The sequence below is a fragment of the Hemitrygon akajei genome, chromosome 5 (assembly GCF_048418815.1).
Source record: "Hemitrygon akajei chromosome 5, sHemAka1.3, whole genome shotgun sequence".
NCBI lineage: Eukaryota > Metazoa > Chordata > Chondrichthyes > Myliobatiformes > Dasyatidae > Hemitrygon > Hemitrygon akajei.
In genome coordinates this window covers 78,175,905-78,197,782 of record NC_133128.1, presented here as the reverse complement: position 1 = coordinate 78,197,782, position 21,878 = coordinate 78,175,905, and the positions used below count along the sequence as shown (strand labels likewise).

General features: G+C 39.0%; 1 protein-coding gene across 2 annotated transcripts in view; it reads right to left on the bottom strand.

Annotated features, from left to right (window-relative positions):
- Positions 1 to 270: 270 nt before the first annotated feature.
- The window catches only part of LOC140727900 (gamma-taxilin-like), an 83,895-nt gene continuing 62,287 nt past the window's right edge, over positions 271 to 21,878 (bottom strand). For both annotated transcript variants that reach the window (XM_073045838.1, XM_073045839.1), the window contains 5 exons: positions 19,264 to 19,383; positions 17,465 to 17,539; positions 15,042 to 15,134; positions 10,820 to 10,915; positions 271 to 7,211 (listed from right to left, as the gene is read on the bottom strand). In XM_073045838.1, the coding sequence (XP_072901939.1) occupies positions 6,876 to 7,211; positions 10,820 to 10,915; positions 15,042 to 15,134; positions 17,465 to 17,539; positions 19,264 to 19,383 (720 nt within the window). In that variant the 3' untranslated portion in view covers positions 271 to 6,875. The remainder of the gene's footprint in view (positions 7,212 to 10,819; positions 10,916 to 15,041; positions 15,135 to 17,464; positions 17,540 to 19,263; positions 19,384 to 21,878) is intronic.

The window sequence follows — 21,878 nt, the reverse complement described above, 5'->3', positions numbered from 1 at the left end:
TATAAGCAGAGAGTTGTACATAATCCTCAGCTGTGATAAGTAACAATATTTGTGGTTACCTGTTAAGGCTTCTATAGTAAAAAGTTCATTTTACTGGAGGCTAGGAACAGCACAGCTTTCAAAGTGACATGAATGTGGGTGAATACAATTTAAAGTATAACAGCGAAATGACATTTGGCAGAAATCTAAGAAATGTAGATGTAAAAGAAAGTGCTTGAAAGCCACAAAAATAAAACTTAGTTGAAGTTAAAATGACCAAGCAACAGCAAATATTTTCCATATTTGTATTTGTTGATTTGCTTTTACATCTCCTTAAGTAAATAACATTATAGATTCACATTTAAGGAATTCTACAAAATGTGTGAAAATCTGAAAGCAAGAGCATGCTGTCCACCCATTCAAATACTTGCCCCAAATCCTGAATAAAACCGATTTAAGCATCAACTATTTCAGACTCATTGTTTCACAGTTATTCTCTGCTACAATCTTCAGAGGTAGTTTTTTTTTGTTCTCATCATCACCTGAGGTTTCAGTCACAGCACTGCCAACTTAATGTAAATGCATGAAAATAAAAACTGCAGATGCTGCAAGTCTGTAGTAAAACCAGAAAATGCTCAGCAAGTCAGGCTGCATCGGTGGGAAGAAAAACAGATCTGTCTTTGACTTAACTGATTTTAATCCCACTGACATTGATTGACCTAAGTATTCCAGCATTTTCTGGTTAAATGCATCATCATTACTTTCTTGCCTCAGTACAACATTGATCAACACAGTGAACCCATTTCCCATCAGGCAGTATTAGGAAGACGTGCTATGTACTAAGTGTCCCTTTTAAATTTGTACCAACAAACAAAATATAACAGCATTCCCAGTAGAAATTCAGCTAGACTGAATTTCTTCATTACAATATATGCAACAGATGTAGCCTGGGTTAGGAGCTGTATTTTATATATCTTCAGCATGATTAGGTAGGAAGACTAATATCAAAATAGGTGTTTCAAAAGGTATATCATTTTGACTAATAGCCACTTTAAGTACAAGGCTCAGAATAAATCTACTTTAAAATTTTCTGTATAGAAATTGGTGTCTTAATTCTCTTTCCTCATTATAAGATGCAACATTTTTATAATGACACAAGTTCATAACCATCTTATTTAAGCCAATCAGGTGCAAGGGAACAGTAAGTAAAAATAAGCAATTTCATTAGTTGAATGTGTACGAAAACCACAACAAAGCAGGTGTGTATGTGGATTGACACACCTCTGCCATTTTCCCCATCTGTGCTTAATTCATTTTAGGATGGTTGTATGTAGATAACCCTTAATACTTTGCCCCAAATGACTTGTTACACATGCAAGTTAAGATCTTCCAGAGGATAATCTTTTCTTCTAACTTAATATCCACTTTTTAATATTTTGCCGAATTGTATTTAGGTGAAAAAAAAATCCTGGTTCTTTTGCTGATCTGTTCCCAGTCCCTTCTGATCTTTTAGCCAGAGGCAATTCAGACCAATTGTGGCACCCTGTCCTATCTACCCCAAGACTTTGGCTAAGGCAGTAGCTGTTTAGCTTGAAGTAGCACAGCCTATGAATCCACTAGAGGGTGCAGGAGGACAGATATATGCCATTTTCAATATACTGATATTTACTAATCTGCTGAGTCATTCCTATTGTGATTAGATAAACTGAGCCACTTATTCTACCACCAGATGAAGGAAATGTAGATTAATTCAGGATAACTAATTTTCCCTATTAAAGCAATTTTAAAACACCAAAATTTTGCCTCCTTTCCCTACACCCTCAAGTAAAGTCACAGTCACATATAAACTACTGAGAACCTATTACGACAGACATGGCAAATTTAATTTGAAAAATTAAATCCATGGTTTAAGATCAACTGTGCATTGTAACTTTATACAATATCAAAATAGATTGGGTGGTTTTAAAGTTCAAATCCTAACTTTAAATGCACCTTTCTGAACAACATCACACCAACACTGATTGTGTAAATAAGCATAGAAATGGCAGCAAGCTAGTCTTAAGAAGGCAGCTAAGTGCTAACAAAATATTCAGCTACATAAACAAAAAGGAAGGGACACAGCTGGGATCATTTAGGAATATTAGCTTTTTTAAGCACAAAAGCACGCTTAGAAGTACTTAACGTAATACAAGGAAAATAGTGTGTATTTTGACTTATCACATTTTTTCAATTTATCTCCATCAATTACTACTGACTAGAGATGACATGAATTGCATTGTACAAGGTACACACCTTGAATTTGATTGCTAAAAAAGGGAAATCTTAATCACAGGAACAGAATTTTACTTGTTCCTAATGAAATGTAAACTAAATAGGTGACATTGCTCTCTTAAACCTTGAATTTGAGATGAATGGCAATTTTCTAAGATAAAATGTCACCAACAAGTATCTAGTCAATGCTCAGCAGCAGAGCAGCACAACGTGGTCTCAATATTTCTTTTGATCAGTCTGAATGGTTGGAGTGCTGCTTCACTGACCTATTGGATTGGCATCGATGACTCATACAACTTTCTTTATTTGAATGGAGTAGGCAGTAATTTTGCTGGACAAGTGCAAATATATTGCAAAGAGAAGAACATGAGGTGGAACTACCCATCTGATAGAATGCATTGCATGCATTTGTACGTTCTTATATATTAAGACTGATTAGTCTCAATCAAAATTATCCCAGATGTAAAAGGCTCATTGTATGAATTGTAAAATGTGGTGGTTAAATTTGGGTGCTAGTTTTATTCATACAAGGGATCTTGAACTAGATAAAACTGTAGCTTAATTGGGGCTTGCAAATAGTTACCCAATTGAGATAACATAACTACAAATGAAAATCCAAGTACCACTGCTTCACACTTTGAAATTGACATATTTTACTGGCCATACATTGGCATTCTTCCTATTTAGAATCAGTGTTGCAGGAATATAGGAAACAACAGCATGGCATGAAGTGCAGTAAAGAATTCATGGGATTAGTTAGCAATGGTATCAGCATTTTTCACTCCTAATCCCAAACATAACCTTAGCCATCTCTTGTTTCCTCAAAAGTCCCTCAAATGCAAAAATGTTACAGAACTTCAGTTTAATGCTTGATACTTGATTGTGAATGCAGGCTGCAGGATCTGCTCAGTTTGCTATACAGTACATTTTCCTGTACACAAGATTGATTGCAGGCAGCACCCACAACCAACTATGAAACACATATGATTCAGCAACTGAGTGTACCTCAATCTAAAATGCTATTCATAAAGATTACTATTAATTGTGAGCTCTTTCTGGAACTACTGAAACTTATGAATGCAGCTAAATTCAAGTAGGAAGGAGATAAGAGTAAAGCTCCATTTGAAAAAGTTTTTGTAACTAAAAATCACGGGAAAACTTCATTCAGGATGTAATGTGGAAGTGAAGGAAAAAAATGAACAAGCGTCTAAAGAACTGAAGAGGATCACATGGAACAGCAGATGGAATATCTCGTAGAATACATAAGACAAGGATGACATACTTCAAGGAGATGGAGGAAACAAATATCCAAAATTACATATTTTGATTCTAGATTTTTAAGCACATGAGAAAGAACATTTTCTTCCCGAACACAACATGTCTTTCAAGTATTGGACATCATTTAATAGGATTTCACTGATCAAAGCTAAGGGAGATATACTAAACTTCCAGAAAGCACCAAATGACAGGAACATCAATTATCCACCCCCTTGAAATGCAGAATACAACATAACTTTGGTCAATCAGGACTTCTCAAATTTCTTGTGGGTGACTTCTACTAAAACTTGTGTTGGTTCTTTACCAAGTCTTCTTAACCTTTTTCCCTAAAGTAATCAGTGATTCATCAGAAATTTGTACTGGGAACAAACAAAAGAAATGAGACAAATGATTTTGTCCAGATTAAAAGGAGACAGGTTCTCTCACCTAACCTATTCAACCTTTATAACAAGGTGATTCTAAGAGAAATTAGCAGTATTCCTGGCATGATAATTGGTGGATACAACTTGAATGACCTATGAAACACAGACACAGTGCTGATAGCCATTCTAAGGAGAAGCTCCAAGAAATACTAGATAAAGTCATCAAAGGAAGTGCAAAGAGAGGATTGACCATCAACTGCAAGAAGATTGAATTGTCACAAGAAATACATAAATGTGAACTGAAAGTGGGCAACAAAACAATTAAATAAACATGGAAGTTCAATTACTTAGGATGCATAATGACATCAGATGGTAGAGCTTGATGTTGAAATTAGTAGGATTGGAACTGCTAAATGAATGTCCGAGCATTTGAGCAAGGTAGTAAAGATAACAATTTCTATGGGAATTAAATTCTGTTGCAGTGTTATGTTCATTCCACACTAACATAAGGAAGTGAATGTTGGTCAATATCAAAGCAAAATTAGGGAAGATTTGAAGTTGCAGAAATGTGGTTTTTGAGAAGAATGATGAAAATATGGAAGGACAAAGTAACAAATGAGGAGGTGTTGCAAAAAAATCAGAATAAGAAGAGAGTTGAGATCATCAATCAGGAAATGGCAGCTGGGATTTCTGGGACATGTGCTGAGGAAAGAGAAACTCAAACATCTTGCAATGTTGAGTTGATGGAAGAACAAGTTGCACATTCATGAGTTACAATTAAGGCATGGACAGCCAAAAGTTTTAAAAGTTCGGCACATAATGATGACGAATCCAAGATTCTTCACAACCATCATTTCCAAAGCAATCCCATGATTTCCACGATGGGCTGAACAAACAGATCCATATGAATTTCATGGGCAGGAAGGACCTACCGCTGTTGGAGTGTCTTGACATGTAAGAAGGTAAAGAGACAAGTGTTTTTAAGATTTCACAGTGCTGCACTAGAATACGAGCAAAGAGGAAGTGTGGACAAAACAGCCTTACAGAAGCCAAACTACTCAGATGTGTAAACAAAGAACAGCATAGGCCAATAAAAAATGTTTTTAAGCATATCCAAAATTGTTTCCAACTCTGAAAAATATACCCATTTTTGCCTCATCCAGATACCTTTAGATACTTAGAGCAGAAATACTGGATACATTTCAGAAACCTTGATTAATCTTTAACAAATCCACACAGAGTGGTGGGAGTGTGGAATGAGCTGCCAGATGAAGTGGTAAATGCAGGCTCACTTTTAACATTTAAGAAAAACTTGACAGGTACATGGATGAGAGGTGTATGGAGGGATATGGTCCAGGTGCAGGTCAGTGGGACTAGGCAGAAAAATGGTTCGGCACAGCCAAGAAGGGCCAAAAGGCCTGTTTCTGTGCTGTAATGTTCTATGGTTCTAAATCCATAAAATGAATCTGATCATTCACAGTACAAGAACTGGAATCCACGTCCCATGCTATGTGCTACTGAACCATCTGAGATTCATCACTCAATAGCAAACAAGTGAAAAGTGAAAAGAATGAAAATTCTTTTCATTCACTTCTTGAATGAAAATTGCATTGTCAGGTAGTTTACAAATACTTATGTTAGATTACAGAAGTCATTTGTAAATAATTATGTATACTAAAATCAAAAAGATCTAACAGATTATGTCTTTCACACTGAGGCTCAGTTTATCCACCTGATCAATTTGCCCACCATCCTGAGTTTGTATCTAAAAAGTTTCCATTCAATTCTAACTGTACAGCTCTGTTGTAGATGTCTACATTTCATACCAAATTCAGCATTAGGAATGGGATAACCATTTACTTTTGGTATCCTTGGGAGACTAAAATCATCATTCTGTTCCAACTGACTCCTGTATATTGGACCATCAATGCATTCAGACAATAATGCCAAAAATAACGCTCACAGCCTGAGACAAGATTTCATCCACTTTGCTTTGGTCTAAGTTCAAATCCTGAGGTGAAAGGATAGTGCAGCTGCCATGCTACATTAAAAAAAATCTAGAGGAAATGCTGATCCCTTATTCTTAAAAATAAAACAACTAAAATAGGTGGTTTGTCAAAAAGGCTACTAAAAAAGACCAAATAAAGCATTATTAAAATGCAAATCAGGGTCAGTATCTTCTCTCAAAACAACAAAAACTGTCCTCAGATGTCTAAACTAATAGAGTGTCAAAATTCTTGAGGAAGCTTCATTTTACTCTAAACTACAGAGAACAGAGTAGAACAAGCGTTACTCCAGTTTCTTACAGCTTCAAGGTGGAGGTAAGGGGCAGCAATCCTAATTCAACATATAGTACAAATCTATAGAAGGTTTACTGAACTAAAGATTGAAGAACCTGCAACACTGCAGAATATTTAAAACCCTTAAACTGTTCCCTGTCAAATTTTGCCCATCTGAAGTGATCTATTATATTTAGACACCTTTCTTTCAAGCATTAAATGCCCCTACGTCTTCTAGAAGTTTCAATCAAGCAACAGCGTTGCTACTGAGGGAGGTCTTAAGTTGAAAGATACAGCATCAGAAAAATCAGGAAACGATCCAAACTGTGGAAGCTCATCTCAGGTAAACCTGGTTGTATTTAACACTGCAGGAAAATACATTTAAAAAACTTGTTATTTAAATTATATGGAAATATTCACATCTCAGTAGAAGTATTAAGAATATTGGGGTGGATTTCAATGCAAAAAATATCAATATTAAAAATGAAGCAAATGCAATTATGAAAATTTATGAAGGAGACTAACTTGACCCACCATACAACTACCAGAACCACATAAATTCCTTTTATCCCCTAAGAAAATACAGATATGGTAGAAAAATGTGTAAGAAATTCTCACCACAAAGCCAATAAGTACCAAGAACATGTCAAACAATAATTACACAAAAATATATAACTCCACATAATTTCTTTTTAAACAGATAACTTTAGTCAACAGAATCAATGCCTGAAGCGATTGCAGTGTTTTCTAGAGCTCCAGTTGAACACTCTTGATCTAAAATAGCTGGAACATGAGACGGGTTTTCTTCTGCTTCCTGACTCGTTGTGTTCACTTCAGCCATTTCTGAGGAATCAGGTGTTTTGCAATCCTGGTATACGTCTTCTGTCAGGTTCAAGGTCCCATCATTTCCTGAAAGCTGACACTGAAGGACCTGCACTTTTTTATTCAGATCATTTCTCTCTGTTTGCAAAGCTCTGCATAGCTTTTCCAACCTCTCCAGCTTCACTTGTAGACCTTTATATTCCTTGTCTCGAAGGGTTTTCTGTAAAAAAAATTTTTTAAACCAATCAGGTATCCATCCCATTTTTTCCCCAATTTTAAATTCATGCTTAATTTAAAATAGACTGCATTTTAGGAGGAATCAACTACTAGAAGAGATGTTAAACTGAAGAATTGTCTAGCTTCTCTAATAAATCAAAGATTTGGAAGTGAGGTTCTCTCCATTACCTTGGCCTGTTGTCATTTATTGTCATTGTCTAGTCAATTTCACATTACCATTTGCAAGAATCCATTTGTGAACAGACTTCCACATTTTTGTTTCGAAAGATGCTTTCCCTTCCATAAAAAGCTGAAGTAGAGGTAAAAGCTCGAAGCAGGAGCATGCCAATTGTGGGCTGAGGTAATATAACAAGCGTGAACAATACAGGAATGATACCTCTTACAGAGAAAATTACGGAGGACTTCACGTAAGTTTTTGCTGCATCTCGTGCCACAGATGAACTTCCAATGGTCTGGAGAGTGGCTAATGTGGTAGCATTGTACAAAAAGGGTGGCAAAAACAAGCCAGTGAGTCTGACATAAATGATGGGTAAATTGCTGGAGGGCATTCTGAGGGACAGGATCTACCAACATTTGGAGGAACTCCCCAATTTGGAACAATCAGCATGGCGTTGTGGGTGGACAGACATGTCTGACAAGTCCATTGCAATTCTTTGAGGAGGTAACCAAGAAGTGGCAGTGGATATTATCTATAAGGACTTTAGAAAGATCTTTGACATAGTCCTCTTGGCAGCCTATTCTGGAAGGTTATATTGCATAGGATCAGGGTGATATCGCAGATTGGATTTTTAAATGGCTCAGGGTTAGGAAGGAGAGGATGATGGTTGAGGGGTTTTTCTCAGATTGGAGACCTTGTCTAGTGGTGGCCAAAGGGGCTGGTGCTGGGACCTAATTTAAGACCACAAGACATATGAGCAGAATTAGGCCATTCAGCCCATCGAGTCTGCTCCGTCATTTCATCATGGCTGATCCATTTCCCTCTCAACCCCATTCTCCTGCCTTCTCCCTGTAACCTTTCATGTCCTGACTACACAAGAACCATTAACTTCCACCTTAAGTACACCCAGTGACCTGGCCTCCTCAGCTACCTCTGGCAACGAATTCCAGAGATTCACCACTCTCTAGCGAAAGAAATTCCTCCTCATCTCCATTCTAAATAGATGTCCCTCTATTCTGAGGCTGTGGCCTCTGGTCCTAGACTCCCCCACCAATCTATCTAGGGCTTTCAATATTCAATAGGCTTCAATGAGGTCCCCCCTCATTCTTCCAAATCCCAGCGAGTACAGGCCCAGAGCCATCAATTGCTCATATGATGAGTCTTTCATTTTTTGAATAAATTCTCATGAACCCTCTGGAACGTCAGCGTATCCTTTCTTAGATAACGGACCCAAAACAGCTCTCAATACTCCAAGTGAGGCCTCACCAGTGCCTTATAGAGCCTCAGCATTACATCCTTGCTTTTATATTCTAGTCCTCTTGAAAGGATTACTAGCATTGCACTTTCCTTCCTCACCAAGGACTCAACCTGCAAATTAAGCTTCAGGGAACTGACTCTGAAGTCCCTTTGCACCTCAGATTTTTGAATTTTCTCAGTTTAGAAAATAGTCTAATCTTTTCTCCTTCTACCAAAGTGCATGACCATATACTTCTTGACACCATATAACATTTGCCACTTCTTTGCCCATTTCCCTAATATGTCCAAGTCCTTCCGCAGATTCCCTGCTTGCTCAACAATGCCTGCTCCTCCACCTATCTTCATATCATCCACAAACTTGGCTAAACAGCCATCAATTCCGTCATCCAAATCATTGACATACAATGTAAAAAGTGGTCCCAACACCGACCCCTGTGGAACACCACTGGTCACCAGCAGCCAAATATAAAAGGCTCCCTTTATTCCCACTCTTTGCCTCTTGCCAATCAGCCAAAGCTCCATCCATGCTAATATCCTTCCTGAAATATCATGGGTTCTAATCTTGTTAAGCAGCCTCACGTGCAGCACCCTCTCAAAGGTCTTCTCAAAATTCAAGTATACAACATCCACTGATTCTCCTTTGTCTATCCTGCTTGTTATTTCCTCAAAGAATTCCAACAGATTTGTCAGGCAAGATTTTCTCTTAAGGAAACCAAGATGACTTTAGGCTAATTTAGCATTCGTTTCTCCAAGTACTCCACAACCACAGCCTTAACAAACGACTCCAACATCTTCCCAACCACTGAGGACAGACTAACTAGCTTATTATTTCCTTCCTTCTACCTTGCTCCCTTCTTGAAGAGTGGAGTGAATTTGCAATTTTCCAGTCCTCCAGAATCAACTAGAATCAAGTGATTCTTGAAAGATCATGACTAATGTCTCCACAATCTCTTCAGCTACGCCTTTCAGAACCTTGGCGTGCAGTCCATCTGATCTAGCTGGCATATCTATCTTCAGACCTTTCAGCTTCCCAAGCAGCAATTCCCTCGTAATAGCAACTTCACACACTTCTTCACCCAACATTCTCGAACATCTGGCATACTGCTAATGTCTTCCATAAAGAAGATTGGTGCTAAATACTTATTCAGTTCACTTCTCCCTTTCAAATTTCAGATTTAGGTGTGAATGAATAAGGCACTGAATAAGATGGTGGTGTAGATAGTATAAAAGCTTATGAAAAATTACAGAGTAATCTTAATCAACAAGGCATGTGGGCTGAGGATTGCCAAATGGCTTTCAATCCAGATAAATGTGAAATATTATATTTTGGGAGATCAAACCATGGTAGGGCATGTACAGTGAATGGTAGGGCCCCAGGAAATGTGGAATAGAGGGATCTCAGAATGCAAATGCATAGTTTGGAGAAAGCCACAGCTCAGGTATTGAGCAGAGGATTTGTAAAGTTATGTTGAAGTTATACATTTGCTGCATTTTGGAGTATTGTGTACAGCTTTAGTCACCTTGTTATTAAACTAGAAAGAGTTCAGAAAAGATTTACCAGTGTCTGGACTTGAGGGCTTGAGTTATAGAGAGGTTCCTTATACTAGGACTTTAATTCACTAGAATATTAGAGATTTGATAGGTATCATGAGGACATAGACTAAGTGAAAGCACTTTAATTGAGGAGAGAGAGCATAGATTTAAGATCAGAGGCAAGAGATTTAAAAAGGACATCAAGGGCAATATTGGGGAGCCTACAGCCTCAGAATACAAGGGCATCCTTTTAGAAAAGGAATTTTTTATTCCTTAGATGAGAAGGAATTTCTTTCGGCAGAGGGTAGTGAATCTGTGGAGTGTATTGCCACAGAAAGCTGTGGAAGCTAGGGCAATGGGTATATTTAAGGTGGAGGTTGATAGTTGCTTGATTAATAAGGGCGTCGAAGGTTGCAGGAGAACGTAGAGGAATAATAAATATGCTTCATTTGCATTGAATTAGACAATGGGTATAACAATTGTAAAAATTATAAAAATCAGAAATTACACAAAAGGCTAATTTTCCAACCAAAGAAAGAAGTCAAGTGATACCTAGTAAAAAGCTGTGTTTGCACAATGCTGGTAAAAAAAACATACCGCCAATTAAAAACTCAACAACTGCTAAATGAAGAGATTATACACACCTCCTCGGCCATCTGTAAGAGTGCTTTGTTATTGTTCTCCCATTTGGTACGCCAGACTGTAGTTTCTTTTTCCAGCTTTTTTATTTTCTTGGTCATCTGTGAGGAATGAGAAAGTTTGACCTTGCACAGAAACATATTCCCAATAGAGTATCTTTATACAAATTGCAAATGTGAATTAAACCTTCCACCGAAGGAAGTTCCCCACTATGCTGTACGTTCCAAAAGCAAAAGCCGTGCGTGAACCAGGAGGTTCAACATTTGCTGAAGGCTAGACTTGCGGCATTTAAGTCTGATAACCCAGGTCTGTACAAGAGGGAAGAAACAATTCTGAGCAAAGTTGAAGGCAGTATTGGATGCACATCAACTCTAGCAGGGTTTGCAAGACATTATTTCCCCACAAAGTGAATCAGCAATGCTTCATCATCAGATGGACTCAACACCTTCTATTCCCGTTTTGAAAGGGAGAATATAACTACAACTGTAAAGATCCCTGCTGTATCTGGTGACCCTATCACTCTGTCACAGAGGCCGATGTTAGGCTGTCTTTCAGGAGGGTGATCCATCGCAAAGCAGAAGGCCCCGATGGAGTACCTGGTAAGGCTCTGAAAACATGCGCCAACCAACTGACGGAAGTATTCAAGAACGTTTTCAATCTCTCATTGTCACAGTCGGGAGTCCCCACATGCTTCAAAAAGGCAACATTATATCAGTGCCTAAGAAGAGTAGAGTGAACTGCCTTAATGACCATCACCCAGTAGCACTCACATCTACGGTGATGAAATGCTTTGAGAGGTTGGTCATGGCTAGAATGAACTCCTGCCTCAGCAAGCACCTGGACCCACTGCAATTTGCCTATTGCCACAATAGGCAATCTCAATTGCTCTTCACACAGCCTTAGATCACCTGGACAACATAAATACCCACGTCAGGATGCTGTTCATTGACTATAACTCAGTGTTTTACACCATCATTCCTACAGTCGTGATAAGTAAACTCCAGAATCTGGGCCTCTGTACCTCCCTCTGCAATTGGATCCTTGACTTCCTAACCAGAAAACCACAACCTGTGAGGATTGGTGATAATATCTCCTCTTTGCTGACGATCAACACTGGCGCACTGCAGGAGTGTGTGCTTAGCCCACTGCTCTACTCTCTATATACAAATGACTGTGTGGCTAGGCATAAATCAAATACCATCTACAAATTTGTTGATGATACAACCATTGTTGGTAGAATCTCAGATGGAGTTGATAGGGCATACAGGATATACCAGCTAGTTGAGTGGTGTCACAGCAATAACCTTGCACATAATGTCAGCAAGACGAAAGAGCTGACTGTGGACTTCAGGAAGGTTAAGACAAGGGAACACGAACCAATCATTAGAGGGATCACAAGTGGAGAGAGTGAGCAATTTCAAACTCCTGGATGTCAAGTTCTCTGAGGATCTAACCTTGTTCCAACATATTGATGCAGCCATAAAGACATCAAGACAGCAGTTATATTTCATTAGGAGTTTGAAGAGAATTGCTCTGTCACTTAAAACACTCAAAAACTTCTATAGGTGTACCATGGAGAGCATTCTGACAGGCTGCATCACTGTCTGGTATGGGGGGTGGGGGGGGGGGTACTGCACAGGACTGAAAGAAGCTACAGAAAGTTGTAATCTTAGTCAACTTTAGGAACTAGCCTCTGTAATATCCAAGACAGCTCAAGAAGCAGTGCCTCAAAAAGGCAACATCTATTATTAAGGACAGCCCATCACCCAGGGATGTCCTTAAATTGTTACCGTCAGGAATGAGGTACAGAAGCCTGAAGGCACATATTCAATGGTTCAGGAACAGTTCCTTCCCTCTGTCATCAGATTCCTAAATGGACATTGAACCCATGAACATAACCACACTTTTAAAAAAATATATATACTACTTCTGTTTTGTGTTCTATTTTTTAATCTATTTAAAAATATATATAGTTATTGATTTATTTTTTTCTTTCTATATCATCATGTATTGCATTGTATTGCTGCTAAGTTAACAAACTTCACAAAAGATGCTGGTGATAATAAATCTGAGTCTGACTCTGTAAAAAAAATATTGTTTCCGCATTCCAATCTAGATGGCAGAAGTTAAGGAGAATGATGTGCTCAAACTGGAGCCTCGTGCAGTTCTCTACAAATGACGTCTTGTACAAAGGCAAGAAATATTAGGCATCATCATCAAATAAAGAGGAACCAATTTAAACTCTAAGATTCATCAATTTGAGCCAATTGGTTGAGCCCCTTGTCAATACACATGACTACCTTTGAAAAGGTTCCAAACAGAGCTTCAGAGCTTTCTCAAATCTTGACCCTAAGATTGGTGGTGGGGGAGGAGGGGGTTACTGGGCAGTGAAGATGGGTATATGGGTATAATGGCTTACAGAGGGATCTCCATCAGCTGGAAAAATGGGCTGAAAAATGACAGATGGAATTTAATGCAGCCAAGTGCAAAATGTTGTACTTCAGTAGGACCAATCAGGGTAGGTCTTACACAATGAGCAGTAGGGCAGAGGAATGTGGTAGAACAAAGAGATCTGGAAATACAGATCCATAATTCGTTAGAAATGCTGCCACAGATATAGGGTTGTAAAGAAAGCTTTTGACATATTGGCCTTCATAAATCAATATACTGAGTACAGAAGATGGGATGCTATGTTAATGTTGTCCAAGATATTGGTGAAGTCAAATTTGGAATATTTTGTACAATTTTGGTCACCTACCTACAGGAAAGACGTAAATGAGATTGAAAGAGTACCAAGAAAATTTATAAGGATGCTGCTGTGTCTGGAGGGCTGGAGTTATAAGGAAAGATTGAATAGGTTAGGACTTCATTCCTTAGAACGTAGAAGTTTGAGAGGGGATTTGATAAAGGTATACAGAATTATAAGGGGTATAGATAGGGTAAATGCAAGCAGGCCTTTTCCACTGAGGTTGGGTGGAACTACAACCAGAGGTCATAGGATAGAGGTGAAAGGTGAAAAGTTTAAGTGTTTTGGCATGGACTGGATGGGCCAAAAGGCCTGCTTCTATGTTGTACTTCTCTATGACAAAGCTAGTTGGAAACCCATATTGATGTAGATTTGTGTTTGACATGCAAACACCATGAGTGCTTCATCCAGTTGACCATGATTCTGGTTTGCACAGGGATGCTGTACAAGTTTAACTAGCTAGGCTGAATCAGACTGTTACAAGACAGTAATCTTATCATTGGTTTACTATACAGGGCCATCCTCCCCAGATTATGAACACCCAATTTATGTACAGCCTGTACATACGTGCAAGTGTATGGTACACCAGTTGCTGCAGGGTTGCAGCCATCTTCTGCTGACTGGGAACTCTGATGGTAATTGCATTTCCAATTTGTGAACTGTCTAGGTTATGTACTGTTGACAAGAACAGAACCCTGCTGTAACCTGGGGAAAACCTGTACCTAGAATCCCAGACATCACCAGCTGTCATTCAACTTAATAATCTGCAATGAACTGGACCACTGTAAATCTGTCTGGTGTCATGATTCCAAAATGTCTAATAGCAAAGGAATTACATCTACCTCCTTCAATTATCAAATGGTAAATGAGAAATACGTTAGGTGAGGTAAAGTAGTTCAATAGTAGTATAAGTGAACAAACTAAAGAATTAAAGTTCAAACCACAACAAATTCAAGCTTTGCTCAGTTACCAAGAAAAAGAAAACACATTCTCTTAGTGATAGCACAGACACTCACCATTCAGTCACTACCGTTTGGAGGGGCTCAGGCCAGGAGTGTTGAGAAGAGCAAACAATACTTGCTTGTATCTGTATATTCTGATTTTGCTAAACACTGAATACTGAACAGCAGAGGATGCTTCTTTGTATCAGGTTTCCAGTGCTTCAGTCTAATGGCTGGATAAAATGAAAGGGCCAGCCACAATTTTATGATAAATTGGGCCTGCTACAGACTTGGACCAAGTTCAAGTACAAGTTGCTGTTCACTAGATACATTTTACATCTAGTCAACCCATCTTGTATAGGACTTTTGCAATGAGAGAATACATTCCAAACATAAAAAGCCATACATTTCAAAAAGACAAAGCAGCAATGGAAAGAAGAAACACCACTAATTCTAAATTACCTTAACTATAACCTATTGAAGATATTACTATGGAATTGAATATGGCACAGAGGTTTACACTGGAAATCATGAACTTACCTTTTCCATTTCCTGCCTGAATGTTGTAAAGACTTCATTGCTCTTTGCTAATGTGGTCTGAAATTCTTCAAACTTATCCATATAGAGTGAAAGCTTTAAAACAATTTTAAAAATGCATAATTAATAAATAGCTGTTGACATCTAAGATTGAGTCACAAAAACCACCTCAGTTATCACCCTCAAACATGTGTCATGGCATTTTGGGTGTGTCTACAATAAAAAACATTAATATGTTGAAATCCCCAGCAAGACCTTGTGCTTGTGGAGCAAGGAAGAGACTGACCTGAATCACAGTGTGCTTCCCTCTCCACAGATGCTGCCAGACACACTGAGTATTCCCAACATTCTCTATTTCATACTGAATTATTCAAATACAACAGTCTCACAAGTAAGTGACTCTGGGATCACCAACTTCAGAAACTATTTTAGAACCTGACAACTGGAAATCAAACAAGAAACCGCAGATACTGGAATCCAAAGTAAGAACACAGAGAAACTCAGCAGGTCAAGCAGCATCTGTGGAGGCAAAGGATAGTTTAATACTTTCCTTTGAGACACTGCATCAAGATTGAGAAGGTAATGGGAAGATAATCGGTATACAGAAGTAGGAGAGTAGACTGTGCCTCAATGACTATCGCCCAATTACACTTGCATATACTGTGATGAAGTGTTTTGAGAGGTCGGTCATGGCCAGAATTAACACCTGCCTAAGCAAGGACCTGGACCTGCTGCTGCAATTTGCCTACCGCTACAATAGGTCAACAGCAGATGCAATCTCACTGACTCTCCACTCAGCCTTGGACCACCTGGAAAATAGCAATACTTGAATCAGCTGCTGTTCAACACAATCATCATATTCTAATCAACAAGCTTCAAAAGCTGGGCCTCTGTACTTCCCTCTGTAAGTGGATCCTTGACTTCCTAATCGGGAGAACACGGTCAGAGCAGAGCAAATCAGAAATAACATCCCTTCCTTACTGACAATCAACACCAACACACCTCAAGGATGTGTGCTTAGCTCACTGCTCTACACTCTCTACATCCATGACTGTGTGGCTAGGCACAGCATAAACACCATCGAAATGTTTCTTGATGACAACTATTGTTGGCAGAATTTCAAATCATGATGAGGAGGCATACAGGAGTGAGATAGATCAGCTGGCTGCATGGTGTTGCAAGAACAACCCTGCACTTAACGTCAGTGAGACCAAGAAATTGATTGTGGACTTCAGGAAGGGGGAAGTCGACGAAACACACGCCAGTTCTCATTGAGGGGTCAGCAGTGGAAACGAAGAGCAGTTTCAAGTTCCTGGGTGTCAGATCTATCCTAGGCCCATCATATTGATGCAATTATGAAGAAGGCACATAAGCAGCTACACTTCCACTAGGAGTTTGAGGAGATTTGATCTGTCACCACCAGTGTGGTATGGAAGGGCCACTGCACAGGATCAGAAAAGACGAGAGTGTTTCAAACTCAGCCGGCTCCATCATCAGCACTTGTCTCTCCAGCTTCCAGGACATCTTCAAAAGGCAATGCCTCAAAAAGGTGGCATCCATCATTAAGCACCTCATCACCTAGGATGTGCCCTCATCAAGGTGCTTCTACAGGAACCTGAAGACACATATTCTGCTCCTCTGCCAGATTGCTGAACTAACCCATGAACACAACCTCACTATTTTTGTTCTCTATCTGCAATATTTAATTTTATAAATATATGTTTCTTATTGTAATTTAGTATTTTTAATGTATTATATTGTACTGTTACTGCAAAACAACAAATTTCATGACATACAGTAATATCACTGAATGTCAATGATACTAAACCCGAGGCTGGTATGTGGAACCAGACAGAAAGCTGGGATGATGAGCAGATAGTTACCACACACAGATTCTTTCTTGTTTTGTTCACCTTTATCATCTCCCACATTTCCTGACCCTATACCTTCCTCCCACCTCTCCCAAGACATCACTCTCCCTCAGCTGGTTCCAACTTCCACATACCCATTTACCTGGGATTATTCTCCTTTGGACCATTCTTTCTAAGCAATCCAGCTCCCCCCACCCCCCAGCACATCATCCTTTCCTTATCCGTTTTCCACCTATCACCTGCCAGCCTCTACATCTACCCTTCCTGTTCCCCACCCCCACCCCACTTGGCTCCAACTGCCCACCATTCCCCCGTCATCTGGTTCCAACAATTACCTGTCAGCTCTTGCCCCACCCTCCTCTCATCTTTTTCCTTATACTGGCCATCTTCCCTCTACACTCCAGTCCTGATGCAAGGACTCAAGTTAAAATGTCGACCATTCTTATACCTCCACAGATGCTGCCTAATCCACTGAGTTCTTCCAGTAGCTTACTTTAAGTAAAACTGTTGATCGAGTTGGAGAACGTCTGAAGACAGCTAACTACATGAACTTACCTGTTGCTTCAGATGTGCCTCTTGCTGCTTCATGAATTCACATTTGTGCCTCAATTCAGTGGCTTCTTTTAGCAACTATCAAAACAAAAGATGTCATTACTGAAACTGTGACACATCACCCTCCCACTTCAATGGCACTTCTCTTACCCATTCAAACAATGTCAATGACATTAGCAAAAAGTGGATGAAATGCTCAGAACTTTGTAATTCGTATATTCATTTGAAATAACTGGGAACATGTTGCTCTTGTGATATGATGCAGCATTCACAGTCTTATTGTTAGAAACATTATGTCCTGCATGCCTCCAGAAATATTTAAAAAATGTTAAAGAGCAGAAGCCAGCCTTTGTTTATCAGGCCTACCTGATCACATTTTTAGCATGTGGAGTCAAGGAAATTAAAACTAGGTCTTCAAATTTATTCAGAGCTTAAACAATAAAGAGAGATTGAAATGTTTTTTAAGTAATTGAAGCCTTCAAGTCTGTCACATTCCCAAGGTGAAAATGTCCTGAAGTAAGTATTTGGGTGGCACAAATCATGGTAGACTTGAACAATTCTTAGTTAAAATTTTCCCTTTGAGCCTCATTTTCCTCCTTCTAAGGGCACGTTCCAGAAATGAAATGGGCAGTGACTCCAAGATCACTGCCCAGATGGACTGCAAGCAGTGCAAAGATAGACTTGGATATACCGATTGCAAATGATTAATACCACACAATTGAAACTGGTTAGAGGCAAATGGTAAAGTAGCACACTGCAGCTGAAATGAACTGTCATTTTCAAAACACTCCATATACACTGGAGGTGTTTGTGAATGAGCATTAAAAAGTTAAAGGACACAAGCACCCTTTAGTAACACTGGACAACCAATTTTTTCGAAATTGTTGCTTCCTCTGAATTTTTTTTGTTTATGATAAACTACTTGAAGATGAACACAAATACAATTTCTATTTGCATCATGTAGGAATTTGGAGAAACAAGAAATTAACTTTTATTGAATATTATGTATTTAATTGCATAACAGTGCTGACGCTTTGCAATAGTTCAACTAAGCTAAAAATAGTGTTGATGATTTTCATTCGTATTCAGTGTCTGAGGCTTCTCACTTAAATATTCAACAATAATCAGCCAGTATTGATGTATTCCAGTCGCCCTGAATACTGTTGCTCCATGACTGCAATGTCCTAGTGAACCTTTCACCATCCTCGTCACTGACGAGATTTGCAGGGAAGTTGTCTAAATGGGAATGCAGAAAATGATATGCTGCACTTCATGGCTTTGTATGTTTAAAGCATGTTGTCAAATAGCTGTACATAGTCTGGTGTTCTGTAGTTGCCAAGAAAGTTTTTGACATCCTTGAATACCTTACACGTGATTCTCTCTGGTCCCACTAGAAGTTCTTGAATTGCCTGTCATTGATGACCTGTTTGATTTGTGGACTGACAATAATGCCTTTCTGAATCTTGGCATCTGTTATTCTGACTTGAATTATGAATTGAAATAACAAATATACAGATTTCATTAAAAAAAAATGGTGTGTGATAGGGTAAATTTCAGTGATTTTCATGATCAGTAGCCCAAAATCCTTAAGATATACCCGAACATATTTGGAAAGCAAAATCTTTGTTGTCTAATGTAATCAGTAGGGCTGGGAGCAAAGATGCAGAGGGTATGGATAAAAGGTGAAAAGACTTCACATCTTCACAAGTACAACCCACACATTGGAAAATGATGCATTTACAGAAATATACAGCATTAAGTAAGCATATAGAAAATAGCAGAGACAAACTGCCTTTACTCACAAACTCCCTCTCCCTGTGATGCTCCTCATCCACCTCTTTCATAATCTCTGTAGTTCGCTGAAGTTTAGCATCAACCAGCTGCTGTTGCAATTCCTTGTGTTTGAAAACCTTGTCAATGTGCTGTATTGGGACGGGGGTGGGGGGGGGGGAAGAGGAGAAGAGAAGAGGAAGAAAGGGAACATAAGCTAAAGTTTCACAAATCACCAAGCAGAAAGTACCAACTTCCACAACAAAAAAAAATTGCAGGCAATGATTCATTGCCTTTGCTCACTGGCAAAATTTGATTTCACCCCCACCAACAACAGCAAGGCCAATTAGACTCAAGTGCTGAGACAAAGTAAATACCCAATTAAAATAGACCTACTGCCTGTTACATAGAGTGTACCTGACATTAGAATCTCTTACAAATGTCTTTGCTGCTGCACTCAACATATTCAACATATGCATGCAGAACAAACAACCACATTCTAAATAAAGTAACATGCACAGATGCTGGAAATATGAATAAAAACAGCAAATACTGCGAAATAACAGTGGGCCAGGCAACATCAACATCAGTTCTGAAGAGTCTTTGACCTGAAATATTAAATTCACTTTTAATGCTGCCTGATCTGTTGAAGTTTTCCACCATTTTCTATCAGACTCATTCAAAAACCAGGCTATAGCATTAAGTCAGTCTGGAGCGACATCTAAAATTTTAATGCAAAGAGATGTCAGTATTGCTTTTACATTATACACCAGCATACAGATTTAATTCCCCATCATTATTATTTTATAGAGACAGCCATGCACAGACAGCTTACCAGTTAAGCCTTCATTAATAATTAAGCAACACCCAAAATTTAAACAGTTAAGTGCTCCCAAGTCTTATGCTCTAATGTTAGTCATATTGTTTTAAGCAACCAATTTGTCAACGGCCAGGTTCACAAACATAAGAAACAGTTGTGAAAACTCTCACACTGAAACCCAAGAGCCCGGGCTGGTTCACTTTGGATGTTGTAAAAAAGGTGATGAATAATAATACTGGATTAATATGGCGACAATGGCACCAGGAAACAATATGACCAAGGGTGACACCCTCCACCGGTTCACAAAACTTCTACTTTCTTACAAATGTGGTTCTGCAACCGTCAGAGCCTGTGATCTACATTTTAGTGGTGTAGATTTGGTGATGGGTGTCTTTTTTGCATGTGGGGGGCTGTTGATGTTTTTTTTTATTTGAACGGGTTCCATGGTTCCATGATTTTCTTTGTTTCATGGCTGTCTGTGAGGAAGGGTTGTATACTGCATACATACTTTGATAATAAATGTACTATGAATTTTACCAACTTCATTTACTACAGAACAATGATTTGTCAGAGAGCCATACAGAACAGAAACATGCTTCTCAGCCTAACCAATCCATGTTGTTTAAGTTAATCCCATTTCCCCGCATTTGGCCAAATCCTTCTAAACTTTTTCTATCCATGTAACTGCCTGAACGTCTTTTAAATGTATCCAACTCTGAAGCTCCCGCTAAAGCTCGTACCACATAGCCATTATTCTCTGTGTGGGAAAATAGTCCCTCAGGTCACTTTTAAACCTTTCCCCTCTAATCTCAAACCCAAGCTCTCTAATTTTAGACACTGAAAAAAGATCAACTATTCATCTAATCTATACTCCTTACGATGTTAAATACCTCAATTTTGAGCAGCTGAATTGTGGACAGTTGTCTGACACAAGCGTCTCTCATATTCCATGGCGAGCGAATACAGTTTTCAGGTGCTGTATAAAATTTGCTGCTAAGGAAGTAGAGGATACCTAGACACCTCAACATTCCATGAGTAGTAATCTACAGTGAGAAGGTATTCGTCTTTTTACAACTGGAAAATGTCTGTGCCTGCAACTTGCCTTGGAGAGTCTGGGAATTCTGTGGGACAGAGAGGTTCAGAATGATTTTTATAGTTTTCTGCATGTTTCACATCATCTCCTAGCTGTGTGCTCAGACCAGGCCACCACATGGACTGCCTTGCTCTTAAGTGGCATTTTTCAAGGGCTTGATGTCATTGGTGGATTTGACTGATGATTTTGGCATGTATAGTAGCAGGAACGACGGGTCTGGAACCTTTAGCAGCAAACTATCAAGAATGCTGTTATGTGTTTCTTTCAAGCCAGTAAGGTTTGAGTTCATAAATGGAACAGATGGCCATCCATATTCACAGTATTGCATGACCTTGCTACAGATTTGGTCCTTTTTCAACTCACTGTGAATTTCATACAGTTTACTTTGCAAATTCACATTTCTTCTTGTTCAGGTGATTCCAGCCTCTGAAGAGGAGTATATTGTCCATGTGGCAAAATACTCCTTCCAGTCCCTCCAAAATTTGGTTCATCCTCATCTGAAAGAATTCAGCGGCTGACGAGATGCCAAAAGGGAGTCTCCTGAAGGCACAGCGTCCATATGGTGTGATAAAGGTTGTGAGTTTCTGTGACTCAGGAGCTAAACGGATCTGCCAGAACCGTGACTTTGCATCTAGTTTGGTGAAGAACTTTGGTCCACTCAGCATACCCAATGTGTGCTCAACAGAGGGACGAATAAACTTCTCCCACCTCACTACATTATTCAATTTTGTTAG